The sequence below is a fragment of the Gadus chalcogrammus genome, chromosome 6 (assembly GCF_026213295.1).
Source record: "Gadus chalcogrammus isolate NIFS_2021 chromosome 6, NIFS_Gcha_1.0, whole genome shotgun sequence".
In the NCBI taxonomy this organism is placed as follows: Eukaryota; Metazoa; Chordata; class Actinopteri; order Gadiformes; family Gadidae; genus Gadus; species Gadus chalcogrammus.
In genome coordinates, this window is record NC_079417.1 from 9,287,582 (window position 1) to 9,301,510 (window position 13,929).

At 45.6% G+C, this 13,929-nt stretch overlaps 1 protein-coding gene across 1 annotated transcript in view; it reads left to right on the plus strand.

The window, feature by feature from the left end:
* Positions 1–10,407: 10,407 nt before the first annotated feature.
* Positions 10,408–13,929, plus strand: part of sv2ca (synaptic vesicle glycoprotein 2Ca) — a 24,369-nt gene continuing 20,847 nt past the window's right edge. Inside the window, exon 1 of the mRNA XM_056592747.1 lies at positions 10,408–11,011. Within this exon, the coding sequence (XP_056448722.1) occupies positions 10,408–11,011 (604 nt within the window). The remainder of the gene's footprint in view (positions 11,012–13,929) is intronic.

Sequence of the window (13,929 nt, forward strand, 5' to 3'; positions counted from 1 at the left end):
ATTAACCAATGATCAAAATATCGTAATACACTATTTTAAAATCCTTACCAAAATCAAGATTATTTTGTATATGTTTAACTTCCAATGAAGGACAGTATGTGTCGTGAAAAATTAATGCTATTGTACCAACCTCCATAGTGGGAATAATGCCTTGCTATGCACACACAAGATACAAAGATAAAATAGTAGAGCACGCACACTCAGTCCATAAACTCTTTCTTCTGTGTTGCGAGTAGAACAAACCCGCGAGTAATAAACTAGTGTTGAAGGGGCACCAGATTACAGCGTGTAATACTGCCTCTAACCTTTTCTTCTCCATCCCTTCTTGGATTTCTCCTTCGTTTTCCGAGGGGAGGAAAGGCACCTGGGCCTGTGCGCTGAAATGGGATTCAGCTCACATCCCTCTCCCATAGCCTGTTCAATCTGTTCCAGGACAATAATCACAATCCATTTGACTTTTCTCCCCCTGGTATTTTATCTCAGGTACGCTAAACTATTCAGGACCTTGCAATGGTAGACAGAACTGAAATGAGTGACTAACCTTATGTGGTTTGGCAGCTGTGCTTTCTGAAGAAAGCTTTTGCTATTTGTAATTTCAACTCTCTGACTTAACATTTGTTTAACATTGTTTATGTAGGCACACATTTCTCTATGAAATACATATTATGTTTATATTTATTTCAAGTATTAATGAAAAACCAATCACGCACTTGAAAAATAACCGGTTGTTGAACATTCTGCTCATTCTGTGTTGTTTATTGATCAAGCGTTTTCAAAAATGAGAAATAAATACACATAAACAATGAATGTGTTATCATGGGGTTTAAGATCCATCGATTTATATGAGGGACAGTGACCTCTGATTGAACACGTCTGTTTCCCCTAAACTGATGGTTCGGGACTTCCCATTCTCCCATACCATAATCCATAACATCGATGACACCAGCATCCCTTTGTTCCGCTTGAGCCCACGGTGAGCAGCTGGGCTATTCAAGTTCTTCAGGAACAGCAATACACCATGATTGCGCTTTCCCCAATCAGAAAGTGGATTGTATACGTTAACGACGCGTTGGTAAAGAGCCGATTGCAGATGAGGAGAGTGGCCACGGTCGACCGACCGGTGAGACAGTACTTCTCTATCGCACACGAGGCAAAAACAATTAGCATCAATGTCTCGATTCCTTTGTTATAATCAGGATAGAGATACGCAACAGACAGCTAGTCCAGTTCACCTCTACTTCTGTATTCCACGTTGAAGTCTGGCTTCTCTAAGGGGCTGTGTAGTACCTGTATTTAATGGTTAGGAGGAGCACACAGAGAGGAGTGTGTCTGTATGGCTTGCATCTGTATCTGCCTGCTGTTCTACCGTTTACTCTTACCACTAGGAGCTCAAAATAAAGACCACAGATTTCATTGAGTTGCTGTTTTGTTATGCAAAAGACACTCATCATGCGTTTCAAGCATGTCAAGGCAAGCATGATATATGCATATATTGCATTCTCATGACTTCAGCACTTTCAGATATTGTGTGTGTGTGTGTGTGTGTGTGTGTGTGTGTGTGTGTGTGTGTGTGTGTGTGTGTGTGTGTGTGTGTGTGTGTGTGTGTGTGTGTGTGTGTGTGTGTGTGTGTGTGTGTGCATGCATGCATGTGGCAGTGTGTGCAAGCATGTGCATGTGTCTGCACGTAGGTGCATGTGGGTGCACGTGTGCTTGGATTTCTTATGGCTGGAATACGGAACCCCATGCAAGAGAGAGCCGGGCCCTTGTCCTGCACAGCGGATTGTGCTGTGCATACTACCGTGTGCGAGGGTCACTCTGCTGTCCTGTACATTAGACTAAGTGCTCTTTGGCTCTCCAGCGGTGGTAAATGGAGTCTTGTGGCCAGAAGAGATTTTGTCATCCAACTAAAGCAAAGTGTGTCCCCAGCCCCCAGGCCACTGCTTCTGTGAATCATCAAATTCAGAGGACAAAGAGAGATGCCTTTCTTTTCAACGTGTGTGTGTGTGTGTGTGTGTGTGTGTGTGTGTGTGTGTGTGTGTGTGTGTGTGTGTGTGTGTGTGTGTGTGTGTGTGTGTGTGTGTGTGTGTGTGTGTGTGTGTGTGTGTGTGTATCTTCGCTTTGTGTGTGAGTGTGAGTGTGTGGGGGGGGATTTGCGTGTGTGTGTGTGTGTGTGTGTGTGATCACCACTAAACTTTTGCATTACTTCTTAGCATGATAGCATAATTGTGATGCATTATCAATCCAAAGTGATTAATGCATGCTTTAAGATTTTAAGGAAATCCTCATGGAACATGGTTATGTTTAGCATCATGTTTGTGTTTATGTGAAGTGGACAGACTTCAGATTTATGGATAATGAGCAGCCTAGTTTCCCTGTGCTAACATCAGAATTCTGTTGCTTTGTTTTTCTCGCTTATTTTTTTGTTTTTTCATGGTCTGAGAAGCGTCAGGATTTGACAGCCACAAAGTCACCCACTCGCTCATACTTCACAAGAACCTACTTATCTCTCTGAGAGCCTGCGTTAGGTTATGGACCCTTGTAATTCTATTGCATAATCTTTATCTGACTACGTAATGGGCAGTATATAGGCTGCTCAGTTGGAGGCATGCAAGGCAAATAAACACATGGACAAACCCAATGCTTTTTCGGGGTTCTACTTGTTAGTGCAGTGCAGCCTTCCTCAATGAGCCTACTGCATCAGCCGGATCTGGGAAGGGAGCAGGGACCGTGTGTACTGGCAAGGCATGGAACTGCAGCCCTTTCGATAAAACTATGTATTTACATACTACCTACCTGCTATAACCTATATTAAGGTAAATTTATTATTTGTGTATGGGATATACGGCCAAATTATATAAAAATGTAAATGTTGAATTTAAATAATTTGCTAATGTTAAGTTTCTATACGCAAGCATACACGTGGTCATCGATTACGCCGTAAACAGGTCAGCACCATGGAGAGCAATAGTTGTAAGTCCACTAGTGGGCGGAAAAACTTTACAAAGATACATATATCTACTAAAGCGATAGCTTGTTTGGTATTTGCAACACAAAAAATAACCTTAATCTATAGTGCTTTCAATATCAAGCTGGCTATACCATGGACGCTGACTCCTACCATACATTGTAGCATTTCAAATCAACCAACCAATCAGATATGTTGTAAACGGAATGGCCTGCATCACTCACTGAAATACACTTATTGATTGCACGAGCATTCCGGACTAGCTGCCCATTCTACACAACTGTTCTGCTCTTTCTCGCTCTCTCCCTTTCTCTCTCCCTCTCCCCCTCCCGCTCCCTCTCTCTCCCCACTCTCTCTCTGTCTCACTCTCGCTTTCGCTCTCTCTCAACCCCCACTAACACACACACACACACACACACACACACATACAAACACACACGCACACACGCACGCACGCAGACACGCACAAACACACCCCTTTCCTAAAGTACTGCAGAGAGAATACTGCATAGAAAAAAAAATTGCCGAGCATGGGCAATTACCTTAGATCCTCGCTTTAGTTTGGGATAGAAGCATAATTGTACAGGTTGACGAACGCGAAGTCTGGTGCAATGGGTAACCCTCGAACAAATCCACTGTAGGACCCTACATCTCTCGTTAAATAACGGTAAGAAGTTACTTTTTTCTTCAAGTGTGAGCACTATCATTATAACGTTGCCTTATAATGTTTCCTTCAAAATCCATTGAAGGGGAATCCTCCTATGCAGCCTTCCTAGTATCAATTGTTGAAAGAGAAGTTCAGAATAAGGAATTCATTTGTTCTTAATTTATATAGATACCCTTTTTAGCGTCCCAATTTATATTCTCTAAATTGGTTCCTCGTCTAAACTTTCTCCGACTCCGACGTTTTTAATCAATGCATGTTATCCACATTATAAAAGAAAACCATCATTTTTTTGTTTGATTGTACGGTACCCGTGTGTGGCACATGCGCTCTGGGGAGGGGAATGCTGGTGTGCATCGCTTTATTTAGAATGAAATACTTCCGATCCGTCATCTTTGCTTTGTCCTTATGGAGAGGCTTGAGTCACATGAATTGTGAATCGCTAACGTGGCCACCTGCCCCCCGGCAGTTAAAGCACTCACTCTGCATTGCCGCCAAAAAGGCAGGAAGATGCAGGAATTGTGGCAGGCGACTGAGTCATCTACCTCGAGTGGTTTCGAGCAATTGATAGGCGGCCAGTAAACTAGAAATCCCAAGCAAAGTGTTCGCACTGCAATTTGAGGGTGCTATTTCTGGTGGTAGCTCTGCTTGAATAGAAATGTTTCTTTTGAAAATCCGTTTGCTCAATTATTTGTTTTATATAGTCTCTTCCTTGGCATTTGTTTCCTGCAGCTTATACAGTTTGCTATTTCTTTTTTGGGGGGGCTTATTGTTTTGTTTTATTATTATTATTTTATTCATTTACATTAGGGTTAGAAAATCAATATCAATGACAATAAGAGTCTCTTCTTTATCTTGTAATAAATAGCCTGATGCATAACTTTCAAATTCATTCTCTTCCTCTTCTCCTTTAAAACTTTTTTTTCCAGCATGAGCAGAGCTTTTAACTCTTAAATGTGTCACCTGATCAATGGGAAACATATAGCCCCCAAAATAGCACCATATGACCATGCAGAAACAAAATGCGTCAGCCAACCAATCTGTATTACCCCAAGTGTAAAGGGCCAGACATGCAGAGAAGAAAGATAAATTAATACTATTCTAGATTCATGGATACGTTACATTTCATTCAAACAGTAATGCAATTTTCCTTTGCTCTTTTTTGGTTCTGCACTAGTCATTATTCACTGTCAGCTGCACGCCTTTTATTCATTCAAGCCTCACATCCCTGGATAAAAAGGCAAGTCTGCCATCACCTCACAGCCATCATTTAAAATAATTTGAATCATTTAGAGATTAATTCAATAAAACAGAAAGACCACATTGCCTCCAGGATTATATTAGTATGACACGCCTCAATACTGTAAGTGTGTATTTGCATGGAGAAGATGTCGATTTCCGAAGCTGAGGTTTAAGTGCAGGTTAATGTGTTCCGTGTAAGGGCTTTTCTTTGTAAGAGTGGCAACGCAGAGGCCCCATATGCTCACTAGGAATATCAAACAGACACCAGAGGCATTATGAGAGAGAGAGGGACTGAAGACAATACACACATTAAGCTCTGTGGGGCTTCACCCACACAGCGGTGTAGCCTCGTGGATGTGGAAGTGATTCGTTTGGATGAGGAGCTGTCTTTCATTTTGTATTTTGAGCTCTATTTTTAACATCTCATGAACAGTATATAGATGCAGTGTTTGCTTTAGAACAACTGGTCTGCATTCTTTTGTATTCCTTTGTGGTCACCTGAATAAGAGGCTTAACTGAGACGATACAAAAAAAGATAATTCCACTTTTCTACATTGTGCAAAGACTGGCTAATTTCCAATGAATATTGGTATTATTCTTTAGTCTGACAACATAAGAGGGAGTTGAAGCAGTTTCAGTTGTGATGTTAAATCAGTCGCTGCAGTTATCAAAGTTTCTGAAGGCTGCATTGTTGTCTGCCATTGAGTGATGGAAGATGTGAACTGGTGCTGGTTGGTTTCTGGTCTTGGTTGTTAGTTGCTGCCATCTGCTATCACGAGATACTCATCCTTTCATATCATCACTCATATCATATTTTTCTCATCAAATCTTCTACTAAATCTGCATTTATTTTTTGTGAAAATAAAAAACGATTTTTCCATGAATTAATTTATACAATTTCCCATTTTCTTTTAGTTGAATTTATAAAATGTTCATTCTACATTCATATTAATTTCTTCTCTTCATTAACATCCCCCCCCCCCCCCCCCAACACCTTCCTCGCTCCTTGCCTTTGCCCTCTCTGCCATCCCTGCTCTATCGGCTAATGGCATGAGTATCTGATGCAATCCCCTAACTGAAGACATCTCAGGCAGGGGGCTGAGACTGTGTGCCTTCCAGATGAGGTCATGGGCTTTCCGTTTTGATAGGATTACATGGCGCTCGGCCCACTTAGAGATTGGACCAGCTCTCCCCGATGCGGATATATCAAACCAGCCCTCAAACCTCCTCCACCCACGCATGTCTTTGGAAAGGGAAAAAAAGGAAGAAGAGGGGGAGGACGCTGATGAGTAAAACGTGACTGACTGGGGAATACATGAATAACTCTCAGGGGCCCGCATGATGGCAGCCATTACATTAGCACAGCCACATTTAAGTCACTCATGTGATGTTCATAATACGATTAAAATGCGGACACGGGGGTTTGGGAAAAGCCAGGATTTAGGTAGAATAATCGTTCAAATGTTTTCGTTTTCTTTAATAATTCTACCTTACCTTCATTTTCTAAAATGAAGGTAAGGTGAATGCGTCGTTCTTTCTCTCTCTCTCTCTCTCTCTCTCTCTCTCTCTCTCTCTCTCTCTCTCTCTCTCTCTCTCTCTCTCTCTCTCTCTCTCTCTCTCTCTCTCTCTCTCTCTGTCATTGTCCTTAATCACCTTTTGGTTAAATTGCATCAGTGTGTCGTGTCATTAGTCTAGCCTGATGGCAGACTGTACTTTTTCAAGCAATGCAGTATTGATTTCACATCAAGCTGTCTTGAAAATGTATTAAGTGTTTGTCTCCTGCAGTAGTTGCGGGTCAAGTAACCAGAAACTCTCAGAAGCGAATTGATTTTTTTTTTAAACTTTTGCCTCTAACAAGCTTCTGGTCCATGCCTCTATCTTTGGAGTGGTGTTCGGGAGGTAAAATCCTTAGAATCATTCACTACCTTTCTCTTTTTATACTGCAAATATAAAAACACAAGACAAACACAATGGGATAGGCAAAGAGTCTTCGAAAATCAAAGGTGACATTTCATTTTTGAATTCTTCTCATGTTAACTGTTTCAGAACGTATCCCTAGTGAGCTATTTGACTAAACCCTACATCCCTTCATTTGTCTGTGTGTGTTAGTGTAAAGAAGAATTTTGGGGCCAAGTCATTCGCGACCCAGCGTTTTTTTTGCAGTTAAAAAGGGTTGAAGCAAAGCAGGACCACTATCCATCACACGGACAGAGGCTATCGCCAGAGCAAGGACTATTTCCAGTCGACATAATATTAACTCTGTCTTTTCCGAGGGGGGAAGAGAAAATACACTGAAGAGGAGGCTGATATTCCGTCGGCCTGTTTTAATATTCATGACATTCTACATCACAGATTGCTGTTTAAACAGCAGAAAATCCTAGTCAAACAAAAAGTAATTTATAAGAGAAAAAAATGACATCCCCATCCGATGACCAGTGTAATTGGCAACATACCATCCTGCCTTGGACTTTCAACCAAGACAGACAGTCTGAACCGCGTTATCTTGCTGGGTGTATAGGATGTATTTAGATATAGCTTGGGGGGCCTCAGAGACTTCCGAGGGATGTGCAGTGTAGTATGCTGAATCCCACTTCCTTCATACAATCTTTCCGCACGAATATGTGTCAAATATGAGTACAAAAATGTATAATAAATATATATATGTGACAGATGGAACGCCCATGACTGCTTAAGCACGTCACAGATGGATGAAGTATAGTGTGCAAAAAAAGAAAAGAACGCTTGGTTTTATCTCGGACTCTACACACAGTTGTGTTACACGAGGGTGAGTATGTAGCTGTAGCATGACGCCAAGCTCACTCTTGGACTGGAAGGACAAGACCAGGGGACAAGGGGCCCCTTCACAGAATGGGAGTGTTGCTGGGAGTGTGTTGCCCCTCGCTGCACGCGGGTTTGATTGTGATTGCTCCTGTTGCCCTGGCTGTCGGCGCCGTCGGGGTCTCGTCAGCCGTGGTCAGGTGGGCCGTGTGCCGCGGGGGTCGTCTGCACACACACAGTTCCCTCCTGAGCCTCATCACCACTGACAGGGGGCCTCACTATACACCCCATTGATTCCCTGACAGGTAGGCGGGCTCCACGCACGCACATATGCACGCACAAGCATGTGCGCACACATGCAACAACACACACACATGCGCGCACGCACATACACCCCCACCCACACACACACACACACATAAACACAGGCATGTGCGCGCATGCACACTAACACACACACACACACACACACACACACACACACACACACACACACACACACACACACACACACACACACACACACACACATTAACACAGGCGCGTGCATGCACACTAACACACACACACACACACACACACAAAGGCATGTGCGCGCACACACACTAACACACATACACACACACACGCACACACACACACGCTTTATGCGTGTGGTATCATTTCTATATTTCTATTCATCCTGCAGTAAGGTTGAAATATGAACGAGTTTAAATATAAGAAATTGACTTGTTTGTAACAACAGGATTCAGGGAATCAAGAAGGAGAAGGAAAGTCACCTTGAATCATCAGTCATTTTGACCTGTGAAATAGCATGATGGAGGCTGTAGTCTCCCAGTGATTTGTGTCCTCTCGACAGGGCTTCAGTGTCCATTAGAGACTGTGTTAAGCAGCTCTCAGACACTTTTGACATCTAAGGTACACACACACACACACACACACACACACGCACACGCAAACACACACACACACACACACACACACACACACACACACACACACACACACACACACACACACACACACACACACACACACACACACACACACACACACACCTAACCCAAACCTAAGTAAACATACACAAACATCACATTTCAGATCAAGGAGTGAGGCTGGGATCTCCCCCCTCCCCCTCCTCCTCCCCCATGGGATTGGAAATATTTCAGAGGGCTTCCCCCATCCATGCTGTGTGCACAGTCACGTGTGTGTGTGTGTGCATGTGTGTGAGTGTACGCTGTCAATGCACATCCCACCGCGGCTCATCTTGATTTCACCCATGCCCGGCCATGATCTGTGTCATCGTGTGTGCGTGTGTGTGCGATTGCGTGTACTTATGTGCGTGCGTGAGTGAGTGTGTGTAGGTTTGTGTGTGCTGGTGTATAGTGACTCATCTGTAAACTCCAGCGGCCATTTCACCTCCTGTCGCCTATTTCTCTACGCCGGATACACAAAAGGCGTTCGAACAACGAAAGGGGAAGCGAGCGCCCATCTGCGTTAAATAAAATTCCGCAAGCCACCATCCGCGACCGCGAGAGATATAAAAGACGCGAGATGACACGCCAAAGGAGGTTTTTGCACATGAAGGCGACGGTGAAGCCTGCGGTCCAAACCCAGCTTCACTTGGTAGAACCGCCTCGCCTGGAAGCGAAGGAGATCAGTTAGCGCCAATGTGAAATGTAACTCTGTTCTATCCGTTTATAAAATATACCCTACAATATATTAAGTAGGACTATACCAAATCAATTGAACGTCTCTCAAAGGATTTTTTTATTAATACAGCCTAAAACTAACACATTGCGTGCGTTCTTTTTCTTAGTTAACTTACAGAGTGGAGTATTCAACTGCGTGATTCGTTAATATTTCTTTCATATAATTATTTAAATAAAATCAATAATGGCATTTTTGCTATATCCATTATACAACTAAGTAATACGTTTGTGTGTCTGTGTAGCATAGTCTCACTCGCACGTGGCACTCGCCTACGTTAGCCCACGCACAGGTGGGCAGCATACACACAGGAGTAAATATGCCTTTAACGTTCTGGTTGGGTCATCACACCCATTAGGATTTACCAGAGGGGTTTGATTCCCACCAGAGCTCTGTTTATGAGCTGCTTCGTGTTCTTCTGAGTGGACCATGAGTCAGCACATTCCACTTTGTTACAAACCTTCCCGCGACCGGGGCTATAAATAGGCTTACATAAAACAGGTAAAGTGCTTCTGCTCATTGGGAGTGAAATTAGAGGGCTATAAAAGCATGACAGTGATTTCTCTCTGTTTCACTCCAAATAACTAAAAGGCCAGAGGAGAGGAGATGATTAAAATGAAAGTTTGAGACGTCGTTGGTGCGCTGTCACCCTGTCGGTGCTGAACAGCACTGAGACGTATAGAGCACTCACTGATCAACATCTTTCTCTCTTTTGTCTCCAACCCTTCTTCTTCCCTTCTGCTGCCTGTCCCCCCCCCCCCCACCTCTCTCTCTCTCTCTCTCTCTCTCTTTTTGATGGATCTCCCTCCTCCCCCTTCCCTCCATCCACAGCCCAGCCGATGATTGCCTTCATCTTCGTGGGTTGTCTCCAGTGGTGACCGCAGCCTCTCTCACTGAACACCGTCTCCGCCAGCTTACAACCCCCTACCAACCCACCACCCACCACCCTACACCCACCACCCGGTCACTCCCACTCTACCGGCCTTCCACCTGCAACCAACCCCCCCCCCCCCCCCAACCCTCCCCACCGTCAGACAGACAGACAGACATGGACGACACTTACGATAACAGGACTTCTCTGGCCAAGGGGGCCAAGGGCATAGTGAAGGAGGCCAAACGGCACGCCGCCAAGAAGGTGGGCAAGGTGGTGGACCGCGCCACGGACGAGTACTCGTCCCACCGCAATTACACGCGCTTCCAGGACGACGAGGAGGACGAGGGCGAAGAGTTCTACCGCGGCGACGCCGGCAACGGCGCCAAGGATGGCGGGGGTTCCCGTGACAACGACGAGGGCTCGAGCGACGCCACGGAGGGCCACGACGACGAGGACGAGATCTACGAGGGGGAGTACCAGGGCATCCCCTCCAACGGGAAGCCCGGCGGGGGGAAGGTGGCGCTGGGGCAGCCGCTGTCGGACGCCGGCCGGGACAGGAAGGAGCTGGAGCAGGAGCGGCAGGCGGACGAGGAGGAGCTGGCCCAGCAGTACGAGCTCATCATCCAGGAGTGCGGCCACGGGAGGTTCCAGTGGCAGCTCTTCCTGGTGCTGGGGCTGGCGCTGATGTCGGACGGCGTGGAGGTGTTCGTGGTGGGCTTCGTGCTGCCCAGCGCCGAGACGGACATGTGCGTGCCCAACTCCAGCTCTGGATGGCTAGGTAAGGACAATGTCTGTTTGTGTGTTTGTGTGTGTGTGTGTGTGTGTGTGTGTGTGTGTGTGTGTGTGTGTGTGTGTGTGTGTGTGTGTGTGTGTGTGTTAGTGTGGGTCTTTAGGGCTTCAGGTTTTTAAAGGTGACATATTATACTTCCAGGTGTGAGTGTGATTAGCCTACCCAGTGGACTGCAGCATTCGTCGCTCACTCTATCCGTCATACATCTAGGTGGACACGCCCACTTGTGGTGTCAGAAGAGGCCGATTTTTCAAAACGGCTTGTAACGACTAATCCCACTCACACCTGGTGGTATAATATGTCACCTTTAAAGTTTGCATACTTACTTACTTGCGTATACTCAGGTTTTGTAACAGCATATCGGCTGCTTCTTGTGATCTGCCGTAAGGAGCTCACGGCCTGTGTTCGTGGTACGAAGGAGTTTGCGTTGTGCCATTTCTTCCTCCTCCTCCGCCTCTGTTTTCGCTCCACCTTGATCAGGCGGCCTATATGGTGTCAGGATTAAAAAGAAGGCTGTAATATTCCCCGCGTGCCCAGGGTATTGGGCCCCCGCCCGGCCGTCCCCATGGCTGCAGGGGCGTCATCCATCAGCAGCACACAGCCTGCCAGAAGTGCTGCAGACTGGGGCCGGCTCATAGCGTTACCATACCTACTAGGGGGATTATTGGATACGGCACTGAGGGGTTTTAGATGCTAACGGTGGCGCGGCGAGACGCCACCATACATCAATACCCTGTGGCAGAATCACCGCCGCAACATGGAATCGAAAGAGTGTCAGTGTGTTTGGTTGGTTTGTGTTATTGATTTTGATATGGGGAAATTAGTTTGTGTTAGTGAGTGCGTGTGTGTGTGTGTGTGTACGTGTGTACGTGTGTACGTGTGTGCCTGCATGTGTCCTCCAGTACTTGGTCCACACTAAAAGCTGCAATGGGCATTACTTCCATATCATCCTGCCTCTCTCCTAGTCTCCTTGTAAACTCTCTCTTTCTTCATTTCTACCAAAGCAAGGTCCTCCAGGCATTCCTGCTCTATGCTCTGCTTCCCCTTGTTCGTGACTCTCTCTCTCTCTCTTCTCCCCTTCTGCTGCTTGTACTCTCTCTCTCTCTCTCTCTCTCTCGCCCTATCTCTCTCTCTCTCTGTGTCGCTTTCTCGCTCTCTTTCCATCTATTTCTCTCTCTCCTTCCTCTGTTCTTTATGTGGCTCGTCCATTTTTTGTCCTACCATCCTCCCTTCATTCTCCCTTCATTTTTCCTACTGAGTGCCCCAGGCCCCTCCCCCACTGAGGTGAGCATGATTGGTCTGCATGTGTGTTGGTGTGTGTGTGTGTGTGTGTGTGTGTGTGTGTGTGTGTGTGTGTGTGTGTGTGTGTATGTGTGTGTGTGTGTGTGTGTGTGTGTGTGCGTGTGTGTGTGTGCGTGCGTGTGTGTGTGTGTGTGTGTGTGTGTGTGTGTGTGTGTGTGTATGTGTGTGTGTGTGTGTGTGTGTATTGGTGCATGTATATATGCATGCCTTTGACTCTGTGTGAGTAACTGAATGTGTGTCCCTTTCTGTGCCATATTCTCCACATGATTACTGTGACCTTGTTAATGTCTATTGGTATCCACGTGGTTATTCACAATAATGACACTTAATTACAGCCAACACACATACTACAGTATTGTAGCTGGTTCACAGGTGCCATGACGATATGGTCATTTAGTGATGTGTGGAAACAAACAAAACTAATAAAATGTGCAAAATATAACTCTTCTAAAAGGTTAGTCAGGTGAATAAGGTATAAACGTATAAACCTGGAAGTGGGGATCGTAAATAACAAGTCAAAATGTGTGACAATCTTGGCATGTTTATTAGCGCGAAACGTTGGATCAAACGACAGTAATGTGTTTTGTTTGTACTGAGCTACTTTGCATGCTTCTTATAAACACTATGCTCACACCATAGCTCATGGTAGTTTCAGTGGTAGTACTTTTTTTCCCCCAGTCGCGGTGAACTCCATGTCCATGCGCATCACACAGCCAAATTAATCATACAGAAAGGCAGAGCCCCAGACAGTGACAGCAAGGCCCGTAATAGAATAATTCAATATCAAAAATACAAAGGCCAGAATAGCAGGGATGACGAGAATGCTGATTAGTTTACAGAATTGTATTTGGTACTAACTGGATCTGTGTCCCACTGGGACTACAAATACACAGCGGCCATGAAGGATGAACCAAGGAGGGGAGAGGGACACTGCTGTGTGTGTGTGTGGGACTGGTTTTTTGTTAGTGTGTGTGTCTGTTGATGTGTATGTGTGTGTGTGTCTTTGGGTATGAATATTGGCGTGTAGACTGAGGGAAAGTGAAAAGTAAATGAACCATAATCCATAATCAAGGGTTGAGCAAAAACATACAACAGTGACACACGGAATCCACTTTTGTGTGTGCGTGCGTGCGTGCGTGCGTGTGTTTTTGCTGGAGTGTGTTCAGGGGGAGGTGTGCAGTGTGTCGGTCGGAGGAGAGAGTAGGAGTAGATATAAAGCCAGGACGGAGATAAATTATAGTGAGGGGTGATGTGAGTGGGCGTGGTGGTGGTGGGGGTGTGGGTGGGGGCTGGTTGAAGGCAGGAGGGACCCAGATGTTACAGATGGCCGGCAGTGTTCAAAAGGCGCCAGGGGAGAGCTTAACTGTCATCTCAGTCATAACACTCACTGGGAGCGCTTCAACACTCCCCCCCCCCCCCCCCCTCCCCCTCCCTATCATTACTTATTGTTGTTTGTTCATTTACGCTCTGTTTTTTTCTGCTCGGGGACTCTCCCTCTCTCTCTTGCACGCTCTCTCGCACTCTCTCTCGCACTCTCTCTCTCTCTCTCTCCTTCTCGCTCTCTCTCAATCACTCTCTAACTCTCACTCTCTCTTGCTCTCTGT